The sequence below is a fragment of the Marmota monax genome, unplaced genomic scaffold (assembly GCF_021218885.2).
Source record: "Marmota monax isolate L192 unplaced genomic scaffold, Marmota_monax_Labrador192_F-V1.1 WCK01_AAM20220418_F8-fsc00142, whole genome shotgun sequence".
NCBI classification, from domain to species: domain Eukaryota; kingdom Metazoa; phylum Chordata; class Mammalia; order Rodentia; family Sciuridae; genus Marmota; species Marmota monax.
The window spans coordinates 818,165-839,439 of record NW_026692025.1 but is presented as its reverse complement, the minus strand read 5'-3'; the positions used below and the strand labels follow the sequence as shown (position 1 = coordinate 839,439).

At 37.1% G+C, this 21,275-nt stretch overlaps 1 protein-coding gene across 4 annotated transcripts in view; it reads right to left on the bottom strand.

Annotated features, from left to right (window-relative positions):
• F8 (coagulation factor VIII) overlaps positions 1 to 19,899 on the bottom strand; it is a 98,411-nt gene extending 78,512 nt beyond the window's left edge. For 3 of the 4 annotated variants that reach the window (XR_006853386.2, XR_006853387.2, XM_046452409.2), the window contains exons 1-3: positions 19,551 to 19,899; positions 5,905 to 6,026; positions 2,813 to 2,935 (exon numbers count right to left, since the gene is read on the bottom strand). Coding sequence is in view for 2 of the 4 variants with exons in the window: in XM_046452409.2 (XP_046308365.1) it covers positions 2,813 to 2,935; positions 5,905 to 6,026; positions 19,551 to 19,696 (391 nt within the window). In the remaining 2 variants the exon portion in view is untranslated. The remainder of the gene's footprint in view (positions 1 to 2,812; positions 2,936 to 5,904; positions 6,027 to 19,550) is intronic. The other variant, XM_046452400.2, reaches the window with a different exon arrangement.
• Positions 19,900 to 21,275: the final 1,376 nt, after the last annotated feature.

The window sequence follows — 21,275 nt, the reverse complement described above, 5'->3', positions numbered from 1 at the left end:
CATGTAAACATAGTTAGACTGTATAATATAGAGTATATATGCCAATAATGTATTAATGACTTACTTGAATCTTCTTGACTTACATATGCTATCAACTATATGAACAGTGTCATCATCAACTTTGGCACCCTCTTCACTCATTTTCTACATTGTGAAGGTTAAGGAAATGCTAGCTAGAGTAAAGGGTATTACCAAACAGGTTGTTTGTTTCAATGAGCTCACCTTGTGCTTCTGCTAGGTGGTGAGGAAGTGCCTGGGAAGTCAGAGAAAAAGGAGAAAGAAGGAAAGTTCCTCCCTAGGAAGTTTTCTGGGCATGAGAAGGCAGATGAGATAGAATTTTTATGATTCTTGTCCTGGCTCCACAAGGGAGAACAGGAAATCTAAATCAATTTGGGGGCTTACATTAAAATAGTAATGTTCCTGACTTCATGAAATTTTCTTCCACTAGGTCTCCAAATAAATACCTTGACAAAGCCACAATGAAGATTTGGGTCACACAGCATGATGAAACATGTTCAAACATGAGTCACCACATCAGGAGCAGCAGCTTCAACATATGTTAAATGACATTGTTTTGGGAGTGTACAGATGAGTGCTGTCCAATAGAAATATAACGTGAGCACATGTGTAATTCTAAATTTTCTCATAGACATGTTAATAAAAGTAAAAGAAAATAGGTGAAATTATTTTAATTATGTATTTTACTTAACCTAATATATCCAAATATTATAATTTCAATATGTAGTCATAGACAATGAGTGGGATATTTTACAGTCTTCTTTTGTACTACGTATTTTAAATCCAGTGTGTATTTATAGTATGCCTCAATTGTGACTCACCACATTTCAAGTGCTTGAGAGCCACAGTAGCTTAACTTGGACCAATAACTATGGCCAGGAAGGAACAGGCTTTAAGAAAATGGCAGGTTTTATTTAAAGTGCATTTAGAGGAAGCGATTTTAAGGAGTGAGGAATATGTGTAATTTTGGAAGAAAAAGTAACTGGTGTGTGCAGGATTAAAGAATATGGTCATTTTTTTTCTTCCTGTTACTTGCCCATGCTAGGCCAAATAAACATTCTGTCCTCCAGGTTATAGAGACCTATATTTGTAGATACGTGACATATTTTTTTGCTTCCATTTTCCATACCACTTGACATCAGAAAGTACAAGGAAAAAGTTTTCCTTCCCACTCTTGGATCACTATCTCTAAGAACAAGGCAAGCCAAGAGCTTTTAGTGGTTTGCCATTATGTGAGAAAAGCCTGCCTGTGAATGACACTATAAAGAAGAGCTGAGATTGCAAGAGAAAAACAATCATTGCACTGTAGTGTAGTGGTTCAGAGTACAACTTCTGGAGTTAGATGTGTCTAGGTCTGGATCCTGATTTCACTACTCACTAACTATATGACCTTAAACTCAAGTACATTTTAGTCATTATTGTTATTGTTGTTGTCATATTTTTCAGTAAGTTTGCTTTCAAGAGAATGAATTCATTTCCAGGTGTCCCACTGTTATGGTTTAGATATGTTTTGTTCTCCAAATGTTCTTATGCTAGAAGTTTAGTTCTCAATGTAATGGTACTAAAAAGTGGTGGAACCTTTAAGAGGAAGCATGCGTTAGTCAGGTTTCCATTACTGTAATGAAATACCTCAGATAATTAACTTAAAAAGAGGAAAGCTTTGTATTAGCTCATGGTTTCAGTCCATGGTTGCTTTGCCCATTGCTTTTGGGCTTGTAGCAAGGCAGTACATCATAGTGGTAATGCATGGTAGAAGAAGCCTTTCACCTCATGTCTGACAAGCAGAGAAAGCAAAAGGAAGGGAGCAAGGTCTTAATATACCTTCAAGAGCTCACCCCAATGACATAACTTCTTCCCACTAGGCATCACCTCTTAAAGTCCAACCACCTCCCAATAGTGCCACAGGCTATGAACTAAGCCTTTCACACATGGGACTCTGGGGGACATTGCAGACCCAAATTATAGCATGAGGTCTACTACAAGGTAATTATGTCGTGGCAGCACCACCTTGGGAAGACATTAATACCAATGTTGAGACTATGGGTTAGGACACATGGTATTGTTAAAAAAATATATAAATTCAGCTTTCTTACCTCACTCTGTTGCTTCCTGTTTCCCCATGTGATGCTATCTGCCATGAAGTCCTCACCAAAAGCTAATCCTGGCATCATGCTCTTGAACCCTCAGAACTATGAGCTCTTAAGAAACCTCTTTTCTTCATAAACTGTCAAGTATTATTTGGGGGGGGGGAGGGTACCAGGGATTGAACTCAGGGGCATTCGACCACTGAGCCACATCCCCAGCCTATTTTGAATTTATTTATGGACACGGTCTCACTGAGCTGCTTAGCACCTCACTACGTTGCTGAAGCTGGCTTTGTACTCACAATCCTCCTATCTCAGCCTCCCTAGGCACTAGGATTACATGCATACGCCACCGCGCCTGGTACTGACATTTTTTTTAAAGTAGGTATTTCATTTTTTTCAAAGTTAAGGGGAAACTCCAAGTCAGCCCCCCCATTTCTTTCTCTTTTTAGCACCAAACTGATTTCTCCAGACAGAAAATATATGTGCAATGAGAGAGGCTTTAAGAATAGACAAGCAGGACAAAGACAATTTAAATAAGCAAGATCTATTCTTGGTCAGCAGATGCTCTGAAGGGGCTAATACCTGGATAGTCTCAGGTATTTTGTTGTAACAATCCAAAAGGAACTAAGGCAGCCACCCTCATAAACAAGTACATCTCACCTTTCTATCCCTAGCATGGCAGGACAATAGAAAGGCATTTCACTTACCCTCAGAAGCTTTCCAGTAAGATACACCAACAGCATGAAGACTGACAGGATGAGTAGCCATGTTGTTAAGTGTAATAACCACTGTGTCATAAACCTCAGCCTGGATGGTCGGACCCAGCAGACCTGCAAGAATGAGATGTCCCTCAAAGATCACTTGAAAGATAGCACTCGAGTTGTTACGAAAGTGAGGATCAATGTCACAATGGAGAGGCAAGCTCCTGTGATTATTAAGAACAAGTAGTTATGCCAAAACCACCCCAGCCTCATGGTTGTTCTGAGGAAATATTTCTGGCAATTCATTAAGTGCATTCATCAGTTCAACTAATATTTGAGTTCTTACTATATTCTAGGAACTGTTCTATGTACTGGATTTCACATTATAGAAACATTAAGCATGTAAAGAAATAACAAGAATATTTGAAGTTATTATGATTTCTATAAAGGACAACAATGTGTGCTAGAAAATAATGAAGCAGGAGGTAGGAGATACTTTAAATATAGTGGTCAAGAAGATCCTCTCTGAGGACATGGCATCTGCAAAGAGATCTGACTAATAAAAAAGAAGCAATAGTTTCAAAGACCTAGTGGAAAATCATTAAAAACAGATAAAATGCAAATCTTCTGAGATAGGAATAAGTTGGTGAAACAAGGTGAATAAGTAATAGAAAATGTGGTTATAGAGATAGGGAACATAACATGTAGGACCTTATAGGGCATAAGAGCAGGATAAATCTTGATTTTACGGAAGTAAAAGAGGACAACTTGGAACTTGTTTTGGAGTAACAGTCAATAGGACTTGTGGATGGACTGGATGTTGGAGACAGAATAAAAGAGAAAGAGAGGAGTAAAAATGATTTGTATGATCTGTGGCTTGTACACTATGTCATTTGTTAATTCATGACACAGAAAAAGCAAGAGAAAAATTAAGAGTTCTATTTTGTGGGGCCTGGACTATAGTTCCATTGGAAGAGTGCTTGCCTCACATGCACAAGGCCCTGGGTTCAATCCCCAGCAACACACACACACACACACACACACACACAGTTCTGCTTTGTGGATATTATAAGATGCCTATAAATGGGGCTGGGGCTGTAGCTCAGTGGTAAAGCTCTTGTCTAGCATGTGTGAGGCACTAGGTTTGATTCTCAGCACCACATAAAAACAAATAAAATAAAGATATTGTGTCCATCTACACCTAAAAAATTTTTTTTAAAAAAATATGCCTATAAATGGTTTATTGAATTAATAGGATTCAATGAAAACATAAAATAGCTTTGTTTTTAATTGCAGTATATGGAATTTTCCTCTCTTACACTTTGATCCTAAATCTTTTCCAGTAACTTTCAAGTGTTAGCAAACAGCAACGTTTTTAGTATTATAAAACCAGTCCAGTCTAAATATAAAATTTTGATGTCCTCTGCAATTAAAAGTTCCCTTTTTCCTCCAGCTAAATTCTGGACCCTCTAAGGTAGAAGCAAATGGAAAGAGGGTGGGAGTGGAAAAAGAGTCTTGATGATAGGGACTTGCTTTGAAACAACACTGGCAGCATTGCATTAGTATCTCTTGGTTGTAGCACATGCCAAAATTCTGCCTCTTTTTGTGGGAATATATCTGAGTCCTTTGAAGACCCCCTCCCCAACCCTCAATATGGTGACATCATACTATATCTCTCTCCATGGGGTATACACTTTTTAGCTGGTCACTTGCATCTTTCCCCTTAGTTTATGTTTCTGGCAGTACAACCCACATGGGCCTTTTCTCTTGGGCTCACCTAGGCTAGGTAGGGTCTTCTTAAGACAGGTGTCATCCTGTGAACTTTCTGGCCTCATGCCTAACAATGATAGTGCAGTCACATTCTACTATATCCCACCCTCCCTGTTATGCCATCAGGGGAAATTACTCCTAGTCTCTGACCTTGAAAGTTTTTTTTTTAATATTTTTTTTAGTTATACATGGATACAATATCTTTATCTTATTTATTTTTATTTTTATGTGGTGCTGAGGATTGAATCAAGTGCCTCATCTGTGCAAGGCAAGTGCTCTACCACTGAGCCACAGCCCCGGCCCTAAAGTTTTTAGAGACAGAAATCAGGCACTAGTCAGTATGTCAAGTTCCAGAAGTGCTATGTCTAGTCTTCTAAGTTGTTCTCCTGAAGTCTTCATTGTTATAGCTTGACATGAGGGAGATTTATTCCCCTCACATGGTAAGGGATATCCCAAAAATGCTCTCCAAAAAAATCTTTAAATATAAACTTCCTAGCCTTCTTTTATTTAGGCTTATAAGTGAGTCATGGTCCAAGGGTTACATAACTAGTTTTGAACCACTATATGAACAAGTCCTGAATAGGTGGGCTAATATCTGTTTTCAAAATATAGGAATATTTGTCACCTATAATTCTCCCAATAATTCTTTTTTTAAGAGAGAGAGAGAGAGAGAGAAAGAGAGAATTTTTTTAATATTTATTTTTTAGTTTTCGGCAGACACAACATCTTTGTTTGTATGTGGTGCTGAGGATCGAACCCGGGCTGCACACATGCCAGGCGAGTGTGCTACTGCGTGAGCCACATCCCCAGCCCTCTCCCAATAATTCTAAGACAGAGACATGGAGTATAGCTCAGTGGCAGAGTACATGTCTAACATGTGCAAGGCCCTGGGTTTGATACCCAGTGCCACCAAAAAAAAAAAAAAAGTTATGACAGGAAATGTCTCATCTGAACATCTTGTTGCATGTTTATTCAACATCTAAGTGAAAGTATGCAGTTAGTGTTCACGGAGAGGTGTAAGTGGAAGATAGAAATTTGGGAATTATTAGCATATAGATAATATTTTAAAGTCATAAAGCTGGATAAGATCACCTACGGATTGATGATAGAAAGAAAAGAAAAGAAATCCAGAATAATGCTGCAGGAGCACTGCAACATTTATAGAAGACACAAGTGTCAGCCCTAAGTGTGGCAGTAAGGAAAACTGAACAAAAGAACATTCTTTTGACAGCTGCCATATTTAACTGCACTCCCAAGATCGGAGAATCCTTGCTAGGAAATAAGATAACCAGTGTCATAATTAGCATTCAATATTGTTTTTTCATTACCCATCCAGGGTGGCCTGGGCTTGGCAATGTTGAAAAGGTGATCCGTGAACTCTACAAACACAGTCTTTTTATACATGACTGAGGTGTTGAACGGAAAAGATCTTTGTGTTCTAGGAGGAAATCTGTATGGAGAAAGGAAAAGTCATTCAAAATTCAGCTGCAACTAATGCTCCCATCCCATTCCCATCTACTGTTAACAAATGTTCAGTTACTAAATTAGTAGTTGTACATGAATTCCTGAAAGCCACCAAATCAAACACTGTTTCTACAAGTCAACTGATATATTAGGTACAAAATGATAGATCATAAAATCAAGACCCATACAGTACATCAGCCAAAAATTTTTCTGCCAAAGCAATAACTATTGAATCTTTCAATTTCACCTCTAAAACAGACTATAACTTTAACCTAAGTATCTTACATGAAAATTTGATCTATATGTACTTAAAATTATACTTTCTTCCTTAGGGGCACCAAGAATATCACAGGGACAATTAACTTTCAATGAAGACTATATACATTGAGACCTTCTGGTACCAAGCATTATAATTCACAGACAATTATACATTAATGCTCATTTTTGTGTCTAGTCTAATACTCCCAATTATATAATTATTCATGGATCAGTTACTAAATTAGAAATTATTATTATAATTAATTATATAAATGTTCCTAAAGTGTTATTTTTTTCATAAGTCATCAAAATTCTTTTAGGTTCCCAGATTTTCCTCTTTCCCTACCTGACAAGTTAGGCTGTCATGTCCTGAGCCCCCCATTTAGATTGAATAATCAAAATAACCAATGTGAATCCTAGTGAAGATGGGACACTGGACCCAAGCAAATTGATAGAAATTATGAAGTAGCTGAACGTGAATATTTAAACTCACTGGTTTTCATATGCTGGTAACTTTTTCACACCATGGAACAGTTCTGTAGCTTTCTATATGCCATAAAGAGCCTCTCTTCCTCATTTATGCTTTCAACATCTAACTTTTATTTTCCATTAGATTTTACCAGTTGGTATCATTTTAATAAGACATGGGAATTCAATTAATTCTCATGAGGAAGAAAACTTTCATGTATAGATCCTGGTCTTCAAACTTCAATCAATCAAAAAAAAAATTAAGCACTTGCCCCAAACAGATGTATACTGACTTACATATTATAAGGATAGCCTTAGGCCTTAGCCTAAGCAACTCCATTCTAAAACTCCATTTTAAAATAAACCTGCAGTCTCACCAGGCAAGCCTACAGAGCCCTCTGATATGCCATCAGGCATAGCCTGATAAAAGCAAGTCAGTTTCCACAATCCTGGTAAGAGTCAGGGTGAAGTCACATGTCATTTGTCATAACCCTGATAAGAGTCAAAAGTGTGATATCAGGGCAGAAAACACCAGACCATATGTCCTGACTCCAAGATGTAAGATGTTACTAGGAAACCTGGTAACAGCTGATGGGGACCCAAAGGGTGAACAGAAGCTCCCAAAAATTAGTATAAATAATGGAACAAATAAACAGACATTCAGCCAGCTGACACTGATGCACAAATGAGGACCTGGACTGATATTCCAACTCTTCTCATCATCAGCCTGATCCTCTGCATCATCCTCACCACTCTCAAAGTCTTCAGCAGACTTTACTCTAGTGAAAAAGGCGACCTCTCCTTACTTCTCCTTCTCTTCAGCCAGCCATCAGCTCCACACCAGGAGAAGCTTCTATGGGTTCCTGACTGGTCACTGCAGTCTGAGTGAGTGTGCATCTGCTGGACTTGAGACCTAAGACTTTAGACTTTAAATCTAGCACTTAAGCTCAGCATGCAGAGGGAATGTCTGTAATAAGTCTGTCATGATGAGGTGTGTTTGCAAACTTAGAATTGTTTGCTTTGAATTGATTATGTCTATTGCAATGCCCAGCATTAAAGACTGTCATTCCTTGATTAAGAACCTATAGAGTGAAATTGTATTGAGTGATTTGGAGTGAATAAAGCATTGAAAAGGGCATAGCGAGTGGACATTCTTTCTCTCTCCCCTCAATTGCAGATGTTGCACCTTTGCCCATTGTGACACATATTAACCACATACTATGTACCTCCTCTGTGCTACCACAAAACACACATCAGAAATGATTAGGGAAAATGAAAGCTTTTTAAAGACATAATTAAATGTGGAAAAGGTGTTGTTTGAGTCTCCTATATTATTGATTCTCAGGAGTTTTTGAAAAGTGAGAGATGTGAGAAATGGACTATAGCACAAATAAAAGATGAATGGGGGACACAGAAAAAGGAGCCCCCAAATATCAGCCAGTGAGACACCTTCACTGTTGTAAATGACCACAATAAGTATGAAATGGGAGAGATAAGGGAAAGCTTCTGATTGTATTTATAAGCCTGGAGCGGGAGTCCATCATGCCTGAGATTACCAGGATGTGAAATGAATGAAAGTAAGTCTAGGTATTGATCACTTATTTGTTTCTTTCTCAACCCTGTGGTGAAATAACCAAAGTCTCATTGTTTCTTTCGGGAGCAGCCACACCTGGTTATTTTTGTTTGTTTGTTTTTAGTTTTTATTGCAATAAAATATGATAATGTGAAAACATATAGGCCACATTTTGATTAACCATTTATCTGTCAAAAGACATGAAGAGCTATTATGAATAATGTTGGTATGGACGGCAATACACATATAACATGTAGTATATCTCTCCTTTTTGTTCTGTTTCTTTGGAGAACCCTTAATAATACAATGGATGTACAAATACCTCAAGTCCCTGCTTTCAATTCTTTTGAATATATACCTAAAAGTGTAATTGCTGGACCAAACGATAACTCTAGTTTTTAGTTTTGGAGGAATTGCAGTACTCTTTTCCATATAAGCTGTAGAATTTAATATTCCCAACAGTACATAAGGATTTTAATTTTTCTGTATTTTTGCAAACACTTGTAATAGTTTGTATTTTTAGAGTAGCCATCATGGTGGGTAAGGTGGTATTTCTTTGTAGTTTTATTCATATTTACTTAATAATTAGTGATTTATGTCCTTTTATGTGCTTATTAGTAATGTGTATATTTTCTTTGGAGGAATCTCTATTCAAGTCGTTTGTGCCCCACAATTTTGGGATGCTGGGGATTAAAATTAGGGGTTCACAAATGTTAGGCAAGTGGTCTACCACTGAGTTCTATTGCCAGGCCATATTTCCCCTTTCAAATCAGGTCATTTGCTTTCTTGTTATTGGGTTTTAAGAGTTCTATACATTGGTTAGAACTGGGCTGGGGTTGTGGCTTAGTGGCAGAGCACTTGCCTAGCATGTGTGAGGCACTGGGTTCCATCCTCAGCACCACATAAAAACAAACAAAATAAAGGTCCATTGACAACTAAAAAATATTTTTAAAAAAGAGTTCTATATATTTTCTGGATAGTAATCCCTTATTTAAATCTAACATAGTATTTACAAATAGTTTATGTCATTCTGCAGGTTGCTTTCTGACTCTGTTGTGTCCTTTTATGAACAAACTTATTTAATTTTCATGAAGTCCAATTCATCTGTTTTTCTTTCATTGTCTTTGCCTTCAGTGTTTTATCCAAGAAAGCACTGGCAAATTCAAAGCCATGCAGCTTTACCCTATATTTTCTTCTGAGAGTTTTATAATTTTAACCTTACATTTAGGTTATGGATTCCTTTGAGTTTATCTTTGCATATAGTGTTAGTTTAGGCCCAGTTTCATTGTTGGTTTTTCATATGTGGCTTTTATTATATTGAGATAATATCCTTTTATTCCTAATTTCTTTTTTTTAAAGAGAGAGATAATTTTTTTTAATGTTTATTTATTTATTTTTTTTTTAGTTTTTGGTGGACACAACATCTTTGTTTGTATGTGGTGCTGAGGATCAAACCCAGGCCACATGCATGCCAGGTGAGCGCACTACCACTTGAGCCACATCCCCAGCCCAATAGTCCTAATTTCTTAAGGGTTATTAACATGAAAGGGTGTCAAATTTTTTCAAATGTTTTTCCCACATCAGTTGAGATGATCATATGTTTTCCCCCATTCTGTTAATGTATTACAGTGGTAAATTGTCATATGCTGAAACATCCTTACACTATAGGAGTAAATCTCATTATTGTTGTATTATATAATCCTTCTAATATACTCCTAGATTTGATTTACTCATATTTTGTTAAGAAGCAACGGAAAAGTCACAGGCCAGGGGCACAGGCTCACCTAAATACTAAGAAGGAGAACTATAGAGTGCATGCCCTGCCCATCACCCCACCAACACATCACTAAAAGCCTATTTATAGCTGTTCCTTTTACCCAGTATATCATGTCCAGAAAAAAATACAAGACATTCTAAAAGGAAAACAATCCAGTTTGATGAGACAAATTCAACCCAGAACCAGAGCCAGATATGACAGGAAAGTAGAAATTACCACATTAGAAACTTTTAAAAACAATGACCTATATGCTAAGGGTTTTAATGGGGGAAGTAGAAAATATATAATAACAGATATATATTGTAAGCAGAGAGATGGAAATTCTAAGAAAGAATCAAAAAAATAATTCTGGAAGTAAAAAAAAATACTGTAACAGAAATAAAGAATATCTTTGATGGGCTGTTTTTTTTTTTTTTTTTTTTTTTTTGATACTGAGGATTGAACCCAGGGGCACTGAACCACTGAGCCACATCCCCAGTCCTATTTTGTATTTTATTTAGAGACAGAGTCTCACTGAGTTGCCTAGCGTCTCACCATTGCTGAGGCTGGCTTTGAACTGTGGTTCTCCTGCCTCAGCCTCCCAAAATGCTGGGATTACAGGTGTGTGCCACCACAAGTGGCTTGATGGGGTCATTAATAGAATAGAAGAGGAAAGAATCTCTGAGCTTGAGGATATGATCATAGAAACTTCCAAAAATGAAAGAAAAATTACTGGAAAAGCAGAACAGAATATCCACAATCTGTGGGACAACTATAACACATACAAATGTAAATACCAGAAGAAGAGAAAAGAAAGAAATAGAGGCCAAGTTTTGAAACAACACCAAGAAGCAATTGATCTCCCCAGATTAATACTATACATCAAACCACATATACAGGAAACTTACAAGAAGTATAAATACAAACAAATAAAAACTGAATTTGGGTATATAATATTCAAACTTCAGAAAAATCAAAGAAAAACTCTTGTAAGAAGTCAAAGCAGGAGGAAAACACTTTACCTACATCAACCTAGGATTGTATACTAAATGAAGTTATCCTTCAAAACTTCAGAAGAAATACTTTCTTAGATAAATAAAAATTCGAGGAATATATTACCAATAGACCCATCTTGCAAGAAATATTCAAAGAAGTTGTTCAGAGAGAAAGAAAATGACATGGCAGAAACGTGAATCTACATAAACAAAGGATGGCAACAGAGAATGAATAAGTCAAGAGAATATTCACCACACAAAAGGCACTGAACAACCAAGTACACTGAATGCCTTAACCAGTCAAGTGTTTGCTGGCTTCTATTGTTGTTACCTCAATTCTAGCAAAATGGACCTAAGAATGAAGGGCCATTGCTGAGGCTATAGTGGGCTATGCAGGCAAAGCTGATCTAGGTATTGTTGCTGTGAATATCCAACTTGCCAGCAATGGAGTCCAAAAGCAAGCCCATGTCATCATTCATCAAGGAAACTATCCAGCTGTGGGGAGCCACTCCAAATGCATGCACCTTTAAGTCCTGATTGATACACCACGGGGAATCTGCTGTAGTCTGGCTGGGTAGTGCCATGACTCAGGACTTGGGACTAGGTGTTTTCCCTCACTTGGATGATAAGGTGTGACCCTGGGAGTGGCCACAGGAATAGGCCACAGCCACAGGGGTTGAGCTACCCTCACCTACCTGTTCCCTTGTAATCCTCCCCCTTGCCTCATTTGAATGGCTTCTCCCCAATAAAAGGGTTCAGCACTCACTCTCTCTCTTTCCATGGACCCCTAAGGTCAGAGGAGCTATCACAGGACCCAAAGAAAAAGGTATTTCTGTCTCTGTGTGATTATTTTGTGCAGCCCAGTTCACCTGGAGTGACGTTGAGTGTTTAGTCATGAAAAGCGACATTTAGCCATTTGGTGAGCCTAAGTAATCAACACCAGCCAAGCCCTTCCACTAGCACAAGATCTTGCATTTTATCATTGCATCACACCAAGAAATCCATTTTAAAGCAAGGAAATACATGACCATGGGATCCAATAGTCTAATCATATACGATATTACTGGAAAATTGCGTTGCCCATCTGATAGAGTGTAGAATAGCTTGTTGAAGGAATAGCCAAGACACCAGTTTAGAGATAATATTCTGTAAGAATAAGGCACAATCTTCCAGGATGCAGTATATTCCATAGTTTAATGGCTATCATATAGTGCTATTTTCCTAACTAAATTACATGGATCTGGGAAATGAGGGGTGTCAGTAGGAGCAGCTTCAAATTAACATTACTCCCATTGACCCCATTGGGGAAACTGCCTCTAAATATGGGCTCTGAGGGCTTAGGAGCCCTGTTTTTTAAAAGGCTAGGAGTAACTTACTGTTATGAGCAGTGGCAGGAAGTGTTATACAATAGGAAAAGAGAAGAATGCATTTGGAACCAAGATCATTCACTTGGATATCTCTTGGTACTCCATTGCCCAATTTGGATGATAAATGGGCAAGCGCAACCAAGTTCTGAGAAGGGCACAATGACCAGGCACCTCATCAGGTGACCCAATTGAACCAGCAGAAGTACAAAATGAAAGGTAGTGGGAGGAATCCAGAGTGGATACTAGAGGAGAGAGGCAAACTGCTGGAAATGCTGACAGCTGATGGCTTTCATATGAGTTCCCCTTAGGAAACTACCTTTGTCTGAAGTCAGCAACTTCACCCAAAGAAATGTCCCTTTCCTGGTCAATGTGAGGGTGTATAAAACTGCATCCATTCAACTTCTCCCTCTATCCAATCCTGTTTCCATTACTTCCAGTGGATTGCCTACCCCAATAAACTTCCTGCATGCAAAAGGAGGAAAGAAGAAAAAAAAACTGATGATTTTTTTCCTATTCGCATTTTTCAAAAGCTATAAAATCACTTAAGAAGGCATACAAATTGTGAATATTTGAACAATGTTGCCTGGAAATGTTTTCATCTGGTTTACTTTCAGATAATTCACTGCCAGCTATAAATTTGTGAAGATGCTGTCACAAAAGCTTAGCAGATATGATTAACAGAAACCTGCTAAGAGATACTGAAAACTTAAATGTTTTATATAAAAAGGGTGAATGTGACTCTGTAAGATCTGTATCATGAGCTACACAGTCACCTTCCCATCATGCAAACCTGGAGGAGATGCTGTGGTAAGTAGAAAGATGCAGCTAGGCACACACCCCAACAGAACCAACCAGAAGGTCCCCAGGGTTGCAGCCCTTGCCATACTCTGATGAGGAGACATTATTTTTGCACTAGTTTGGAGAAAAATTGCATCACACTGCAGACAGCAGATCTTGCTACATGTATCTGCAAGAGTCATGCCCAATGGGAACTGTAGGGAATCCCTGAAAACACAGGGACAGACACAGACAGCACCTTGCAGAGGGAGGCTCTCTGACTCCCAGATGATGTCAAAGTTGAAGCAGAAAGGACTAACCCAACAAATGAAGCAGATTTCCTTCTAAGAAAGGTAACATCCAGAAGAGATCTCTCCAACGGTGAGCAGGACAGCCTCCACACACATAAAGCAAAAACTGCTGCAAGCACAATCCATAGTCAGGCAAGAAGCCCTTCACACCCCTTCCTGGGATCTAGCAGCAAACTGGCTGGAAAAGCTCCTTGGGGATGCTCGGTTTTCACAGACCTCTCTCAAGGGGACCAGCTAACAGGAATGGGGCAAAGGTGGTGCAGACTTCATGCTTACTTCTCTTCTCTCCCACGTTTTACTCCATTCTGGAGTTTGCAGGACACCCAAGAAAGCATGTTGCTTGGGGAGCCCTTCTGCCAACTCAAGGCCATGACAAATGACTTTCTGTACTGATTTTCTCCTATCTTAAGGGAGCAACACATTTCAAGGTAACTTAAGAAATATACATTCAAAGGAAAATGCAGACCATCTGCAGAAGGAGAAACAGAAACCTCTTGGTGTAGGCTGTTAATATTTATGAAGGAACAGAAGGAACTAGAGATGGAGCCAGGATGGAGTTACACAATTTCACTCCAGTTTTTCTAGTGCTTGCATATTGCCCTCATGTTACATTTTGTAGGCAAGGGCATGGCCTTTTTTTTTTTTTTTTTTTTTCATTTCAAAGTTTCTTGTGCATTTCTTGCATTCCAATAGCTAGGCCGCTTCTCTTTGGAGAGAAGGTCTGTCTTTTTCTGTATCCACAAATTCCTATATCAACAGGACAACAATATACAGCTTCCCAGCCTAAGACCTTTTCCACTAGAAAATATTTTCCACTGAATCAGAAATACGTAATTTATTTGCGTGTCTCAGTTTCAGAGTAATCTGCACAGTAAATGATTAAAACATTCCAGGATTCACAGGTTTTGCTCCTTCCTAACTTGTGTGAGCTTTTTGTTTGTGAGTTTCCCTTGGGATTCAATATATAAATTCTGCCAAATATATTTAGCAACAATTGTCCCTGACATGAACTGTTTTTTCACATTTTATCTAAAACTGATCGGAAAACCTATTATTTTCCTTGACCCTTGCTTAGAAGAAGCTCAGCAGCTGCAGGAACAGATAATATAAAATTGAATTACCCCAGCTGTTTATTTCAAACCTTGGCAGAAGTTTTCAGGATGTGTCCAGAGTCAGCTTATCCTGTTAATCAGTATCAAAATAATCAAGATCATAAACTAGTATTATTGAAATAAAAATTTGATCAACTTTTTCTTGGTAAATACATGTGACTGCCTACACAACAACAGAAAGTTAGGTAACAAATGAGTTTACTCCATTAAATTCCTCACACATTCCACAAAATTTAACTCAACGTGGGTCAAAGACTTTAATATAGGAGCTAAAAACATAAAACTCTTACAAAATGTAAGTGAAATATTTGTGACCTTAACTTTGACATTGATTTCTTACATATGACACCAAAAGTACAAGCAACCAAAGGGAAAAATATATAAATTTGACTTCATCACAGTGAAAAACTTTGGTTTCAAAGGATAATATTAGGACAGTGAAAAGACTACTCACTGAATGGGGAAAATATTTCCATATCATAATCTGATGAAGGTGTAATATATCAAGAATATCGAAAAACAACAAATAAAATGAAAAAAATATATATAAAGAACTTTTACAAGTCAATCCTAAAAGACAAATAATCTAATTAAAAGATAAGCAAAGGAGTGAATAGACATTTCTGCAAAGAAGGTACACAAATGGTCAATATATACATTAAAATATTTGATATCATTAATCAGATAAATCTAAATCCAAACCATTTTATCCCCTTTAGGTTAGCTAAAATAAAAATAACAACAATGATTATTGGTGAAGATGTTGAGAAACTGATACCTTTATCCACTACTAGTAGGAATGTAAAATGGTGCAGCTGTTTTGCAAAACAGTTGGGTAATTCCTGACAATTAAATAAAGAAATACCATTTGACCTAAAAACTCTACTATTAAAGAATATGCCTAATAGAAATGAAAACATATGTTCATGTAAAGATTTGTATATGAATGTCTGTACTAGTATTCTTCATAATGGCCAAAAATGTCCATCAAGACATAAATGCAGTCTTATTAAGCCAAAAAAAAAGGGCTGAAAAAGGAATATATACAGACTCAGTCTGTTTTATTTTGTTCAATAATAAATAGTGAGATTTCTTATGCAAAAAGTGAACATTTCAAGAGCTAATATAGTTGACACATTCACTTTTTGCATTAAGAAATTAATGTGTGAGGGGGCTGGGGTTGTGGCTCAGCAGTAGAGAACCCACCTAGCACGTGCATGGCCCTGGGTTCAATCCTTAGCACCACATAAAAATAAACAAATAAAATAAAGGTATTGTGTCCAACTACAACTAAAAAATAAATATTTTTTAAAAAGAAATTAATGTGTGAACATTGCATAGGTACATGCCAATAAGACAACACAGATAATGAATCAATAATTTCTTTGCTCAGTCAAGATAAAAAGAACATGATTATTACCCAAACTAGTGGAATTTCAGAAAAAGATGTATAGTTTTAAATGCCCTCAGCATCAGAAACAAAGGAACAATAAAAGAGAAAATAACATATTACTTTGTGGTGCTGAGAATTGAGCCCAGTGTTTTACGTATGCTAGGTGAACACTCTACCTCTTGAGCCACAACGCCAGTCCCAGCAATTATTATTTTAAATAGCAACATATTAAGAGTATTTCAAGGGAAACCCTGGGACACACAGGAATGCTGTGTTTATTGTTATCTAATGTTTTTCATGTTTTCTAATAAATTCTATCAGATAAGATCATGAAATAATTGGTTATAAACATTAGAAAGATCTAAAATCTGTCTCATTTTATTAATGATATGATTGAATACCCACAAATATTAGGCTAAAATTATTATGATTAATATGGTATTGGAACTAGGACAAGATGAATATGCACAAAGTAATAGCTTTTCTCTATTTTAGTACTAAGCACTTACAAATGAAAACTGGAGGTTCAACCCAATATTAAAATGGGCTTCACACATCCTAGGCAAGTGCTTTACCACTGAACTACATCCCTAGTCTTTTTTATTTTGAGACAGTCTTAGTAAATTGCCTAGGCTGGCCTTGAACTTGTGATCCTCCTGCCTCAGTCACCCAAGTAAGTGGGATTATAGGAGAAAACCATTTTATTAACAATAGCAACAGATTTATAAATGCATAGGCATGATGCAATAACAAAATTACTTAAATATATTAATAAAGTTAATGTGAAAATTTAATGAAATTTCAGTTAGAATCACAACAGCTCTTGGGTCTTTTTAATCTGATAAATAAGTTAATTTTTTTGTTCTAATGATTGAACCCAGGGGTACTCTACCACTGAAGAACACACCCAGACCTTTCTATTTTTATTTTGAGACAGGGTCTCACTAACTTGCTGAGGCTGATCTTGAACTTGCAATCCTCCTTCCTCAACCTTCCTAATCTCTGGTACTACAGGTGTGTGCCAGTGGGCTGACTGTGAAAGCAATCTGCACTGTTTATTTTGTACTTTTCTTAGTTATTCTTAGGCATTTTATTTTTCCACAAAAAAAAAAAAGCTTTAAGATATTTACCTGGCACAGTGGCACATGCCTGTAATCCCTGAATCAATGAATAAATAAATAAGTAAATAATAAAGGTTGCTTTTACCAGATATCAGGATATATTAGAGGTCCACTATAATCACCTCTATATGGTAGTGGTGTAGCAAGATGATAGTAGGTCAATGAAATAGCATAATAAATCCAAAAACACACATTGCTATGTGAGAATTTTTATAAGATCAATGTGTTATTTCAAATTAATGGTAAAGCTGAATTATTTTATAAATGATGCCATCACAATAGGTCATTGATATGGATAAAATAAAGCTATACAGATGCTTCTCTTATTCCCTATAGATAACATAATTAGCAAATGAGTTGTAAAAAGCAAAACAGTAAAAATCTTGTAAGAAAATCTGGGAGAATACATTTGCAACACTGAAGTGTGGAAGACATTTTTAAACAGCCAACTTTGAAGATATGAAAGAAAATATATAGTTGACTATAAAAATTAAAGCCATTTTGTCAAAATTATAACGAAGGGCAATAGACAAATAATAGATCTTGGGAAATTGCAATAATCATGAAGCAAATTAAAACTTGAAATAATAAGAGGGGTCTTGTAATTAATTAAAAAATTAAAGAGCCCAAAGAAAAAAATAATAAACAAGTTCCATTTTAGAAGTTGCTTAAGCTCAGTAGAAATAAAAATAATTCAATTAAAGTAATGTTGCAGGGCTGGGGATGTGGCTCAAGCAGTAGCGCGCTTGCCTGGCATGTGTGTGGCGCTGGGTTCGATCCTCAGCACCACATACAAGTAAAGATGTTGTGTCCGCCGAAAACTAAACAATAAATATTAAAAAATTCTCTCTCGCTCGCTTTAAAAAAAAAAAAAAAGTAATGTTGCAGCATCACTCTACATATGGTAGTGAGTGCAAAGATATAGTGCAAAGTGAGTGGAAAGGTGTGTATAAGTTCACACTTATATAAAACAAACTGGAAAAGAAAACCCTGGTGGGTAGGTGTGTATTATCATCTTGGGATGCCTGATTGGGATAGGCAAGAAGGGGTGTGTGTAAGGAGAATGCGGAAAATCAAACAAAGATGATAATTTAGAGCTGGGGCTATAGCTCAGTTGGTAGAGTGCTTGCCTTGCCTGCACAAGGCCCTGGGTTCAATCCTCAGCACCACCAAAAAGAAAGATGATAATGTATAACATGACTACATTTAGTATTTACATTAGCATAAATTATGTATTGTGTTTAAATCCTTATAGTACACATTTAAGGAAAAAACACAAAATTTAAAATAAATAATTCCAGCATTCCACTCAATAAAGCAAAAGTAAAACAACAAAATAAAGCCAATGAAATTGGAAAAAAGGAATGAGCTACATAAAGAAAAAAAGAATTGATAAATCAACCCAAAAGATTGTTCTTGGCAAGACCAATAAAATCAAGAAAATTCTGGAAGAATTTTGAAGACAGAATGAGAATAAACATCATAAGGAAATGAAAAGGTAATATTACAGACACAGAATAGGTCAACCAAAATCACAGAGACTGATGGGCCTGGTGGTCCATGCCCATAATCCCAGCAATTTGGGAGGCTGAGGCAGGAGGATCTATGTTCAAAGGCAGCCCCAGCAACTTAGCAAATCTCTAAGCAACTTAGCAAGATACTTTCTCAAAATAAAATCATGGCTAATATTAAAAAGGGTGAAGATGTAACTCAGTGATAAAGTGCCCCTGGGTTTAATCCCTACGACCTAAAATAAAAAATCACAGAGACTGCTATGTAACTCAATGCCAATACATTATCAAATCTGGGGATAATAAATTGCTTTCTATTATTTCTAAAACATATATAACCAAAACTGACTGGAGAAGAGGTAGAAAAATGTGAATGAACCAATGACTGCATGTAATACTGTAAAGATCATCTACTTTCCTCAGAGTAAATGAGTAAATGCTCCAGAACCTCCAAAAGAGGAAAAGCTTCTGAAATCACAGCTAATATTACGAAAAAGCATATCACATACACACATCAGAGAACTGGAAATTAAACTCAGTTCAGTTGATTGGATCTCATTGTCCTGATTTTGCCTATGAAAGTTTGGGGTAGGTCAAGGAAAGTTTGGTTCTTTTTGCTTTGCTGCTTGTCTCTCTACCACACTCTGTACATTTCAGAGTTGCAGAATGTGACAGAGATGCAATGGGCAAAACAGAACAAAACATCAAGTAATAGGTTAGATGTCTGAAAAGAAATGACACCTTACCTGGAAATGTTTTTTATCAGGGTTTAACTAAGCATTATAGCCATCCTAACTTGAGGTCAGCAACTTTCTCCAACCAGAATCACATCCCCATAATGCTGTAGGAATATAGGTATAGCCTTTACCTTGTGTCAACATGCAGCTCACTGAGCAGGTCACTTTTCATATAGTCCCAGGAGAGTTCCACAGCACCCAGGTAATATCTTCGGATGGCACTAAAGCTGAATTGTAAAAGGCACAGAAAGAAGCAGCTAGAGAGTTCTATTTGCATGGCTCTTATTGCTAGAAAATGTTCAACAGCAGAAATAAAAGTCTAACTGTTCTCTAAAATATCTTTAGCTCCCAGGAGAAAGAAGGTAAATTTTCTATGATTTTGTGAAAAGTCCCAAATGTTTTGAAGAGAAATGTAGGGGACTTCATCTGCTGGATGTGACAGCAGCATGAACAGTAAGCAGTACCAGACAGAATTGCTTCCTTTTGGGCATTGGGAAGCAGCCACAGGAAAAACTGGAGTAGGAAAAGGGTGCATGAGCTAATGCTTAACCCATTCACTTCTGAAGGCAGTAGAGGCATGAAATGTCTGCTGTAAATTAGAATTTTGGAGGAAAGGAAAAGAAGGAGGGAGGTCACAGTGAAGAGGTGCTTTAATATCTACTAATTTTCCTGGTCTACTCTGACTCTGTTCCTTAGGGGCAGCAACAAGAGAAGTTTCAGGATGTGAAAGGTTCTCGACTCTCATATTAGTTACTCTGCTTTCACCCTTGGGTCTTGTGTAACTCCCACAATGTGATTGTGTGTGTGTGTGTGTGTGTGTGTGTGTGTGTACTGGGGACTGAACCAGGGACAGTTTAGCACTGACCTACATCCCCAGGGTTTTTGTTTTTAATTTTGAGGCAGAGTCTTGCTAAATTGCTTAGGGCCTTGCTAAGTTGCTGAGGCTGGTTTTGAACTTGCAATATTCTGCCTCAGCCTCCCAAGCTGATTACAGATGTGCACCACTGTGTACAACACAAGTGACTTTAAAACTATGAAGTGGGTCATGTGAATTCTGTGCTGAGAATCCTCCAATGGCTTCTTACCTTCTTAGGTAAAATCCTGTAACTTGGACTGGGATTGTGGCTTAGTGGTAGAGCGCTCACCTAGCACAAGAGGGGCCCAGGTTCAACCCTCAGCACCACATAAAAATAAAGGTATTGTGTTGTGTTCATCTACACCTAAAAGTAAGTATTTAAAAAATTGTATAACTTTACCATGGCCTAAAGCATCTCACATTGTCTGCATGTTGCTTTTATGTACTTTTTTAAAATCTGAGCTTGCTCTTGCTATGCTGTCCTCCTTGCTTTTTCCTAGAGGCATGAAATGTCTCATGGCCTACAGTACAGTATTTCCTTTGCATTAAACACCTTTCTCTGTATCTTCATGTGATTCCATTCCTATATTTCCTTTGAGTTTTGGCTCAAATTTTGCCTGTGAGGTTTGAAATGGAACCATCAAAATTACATGGTTGAGATGTTCACTGTTATTGAATAAGTCTGTCAGTTTCATTTTTCTTAAAAGTATTCATGAGTATGTGTCATTGATTTTGTTTATTTATTATGTGGTCTTGTTATCTGATGTATTTGTTTGGTTCAGGTATAGGATATATCTCCTTACTTCAAAATGTAGCTATGCTGAGGTCAAACAGAGAGTGTATTCAGGTTAATATGTATTAGAGGGATTGAGTGCCTTCCGAAATGTCTCAAAGTGCAGGAGCTAAGGTAAAGAAAGTTTTTCAGCTATAAGAAATGTTATCATTTAGTCCACTTCTGCATGAATGAGAATGCTTATTGAGTAATTGTTGAGCTTTTGTC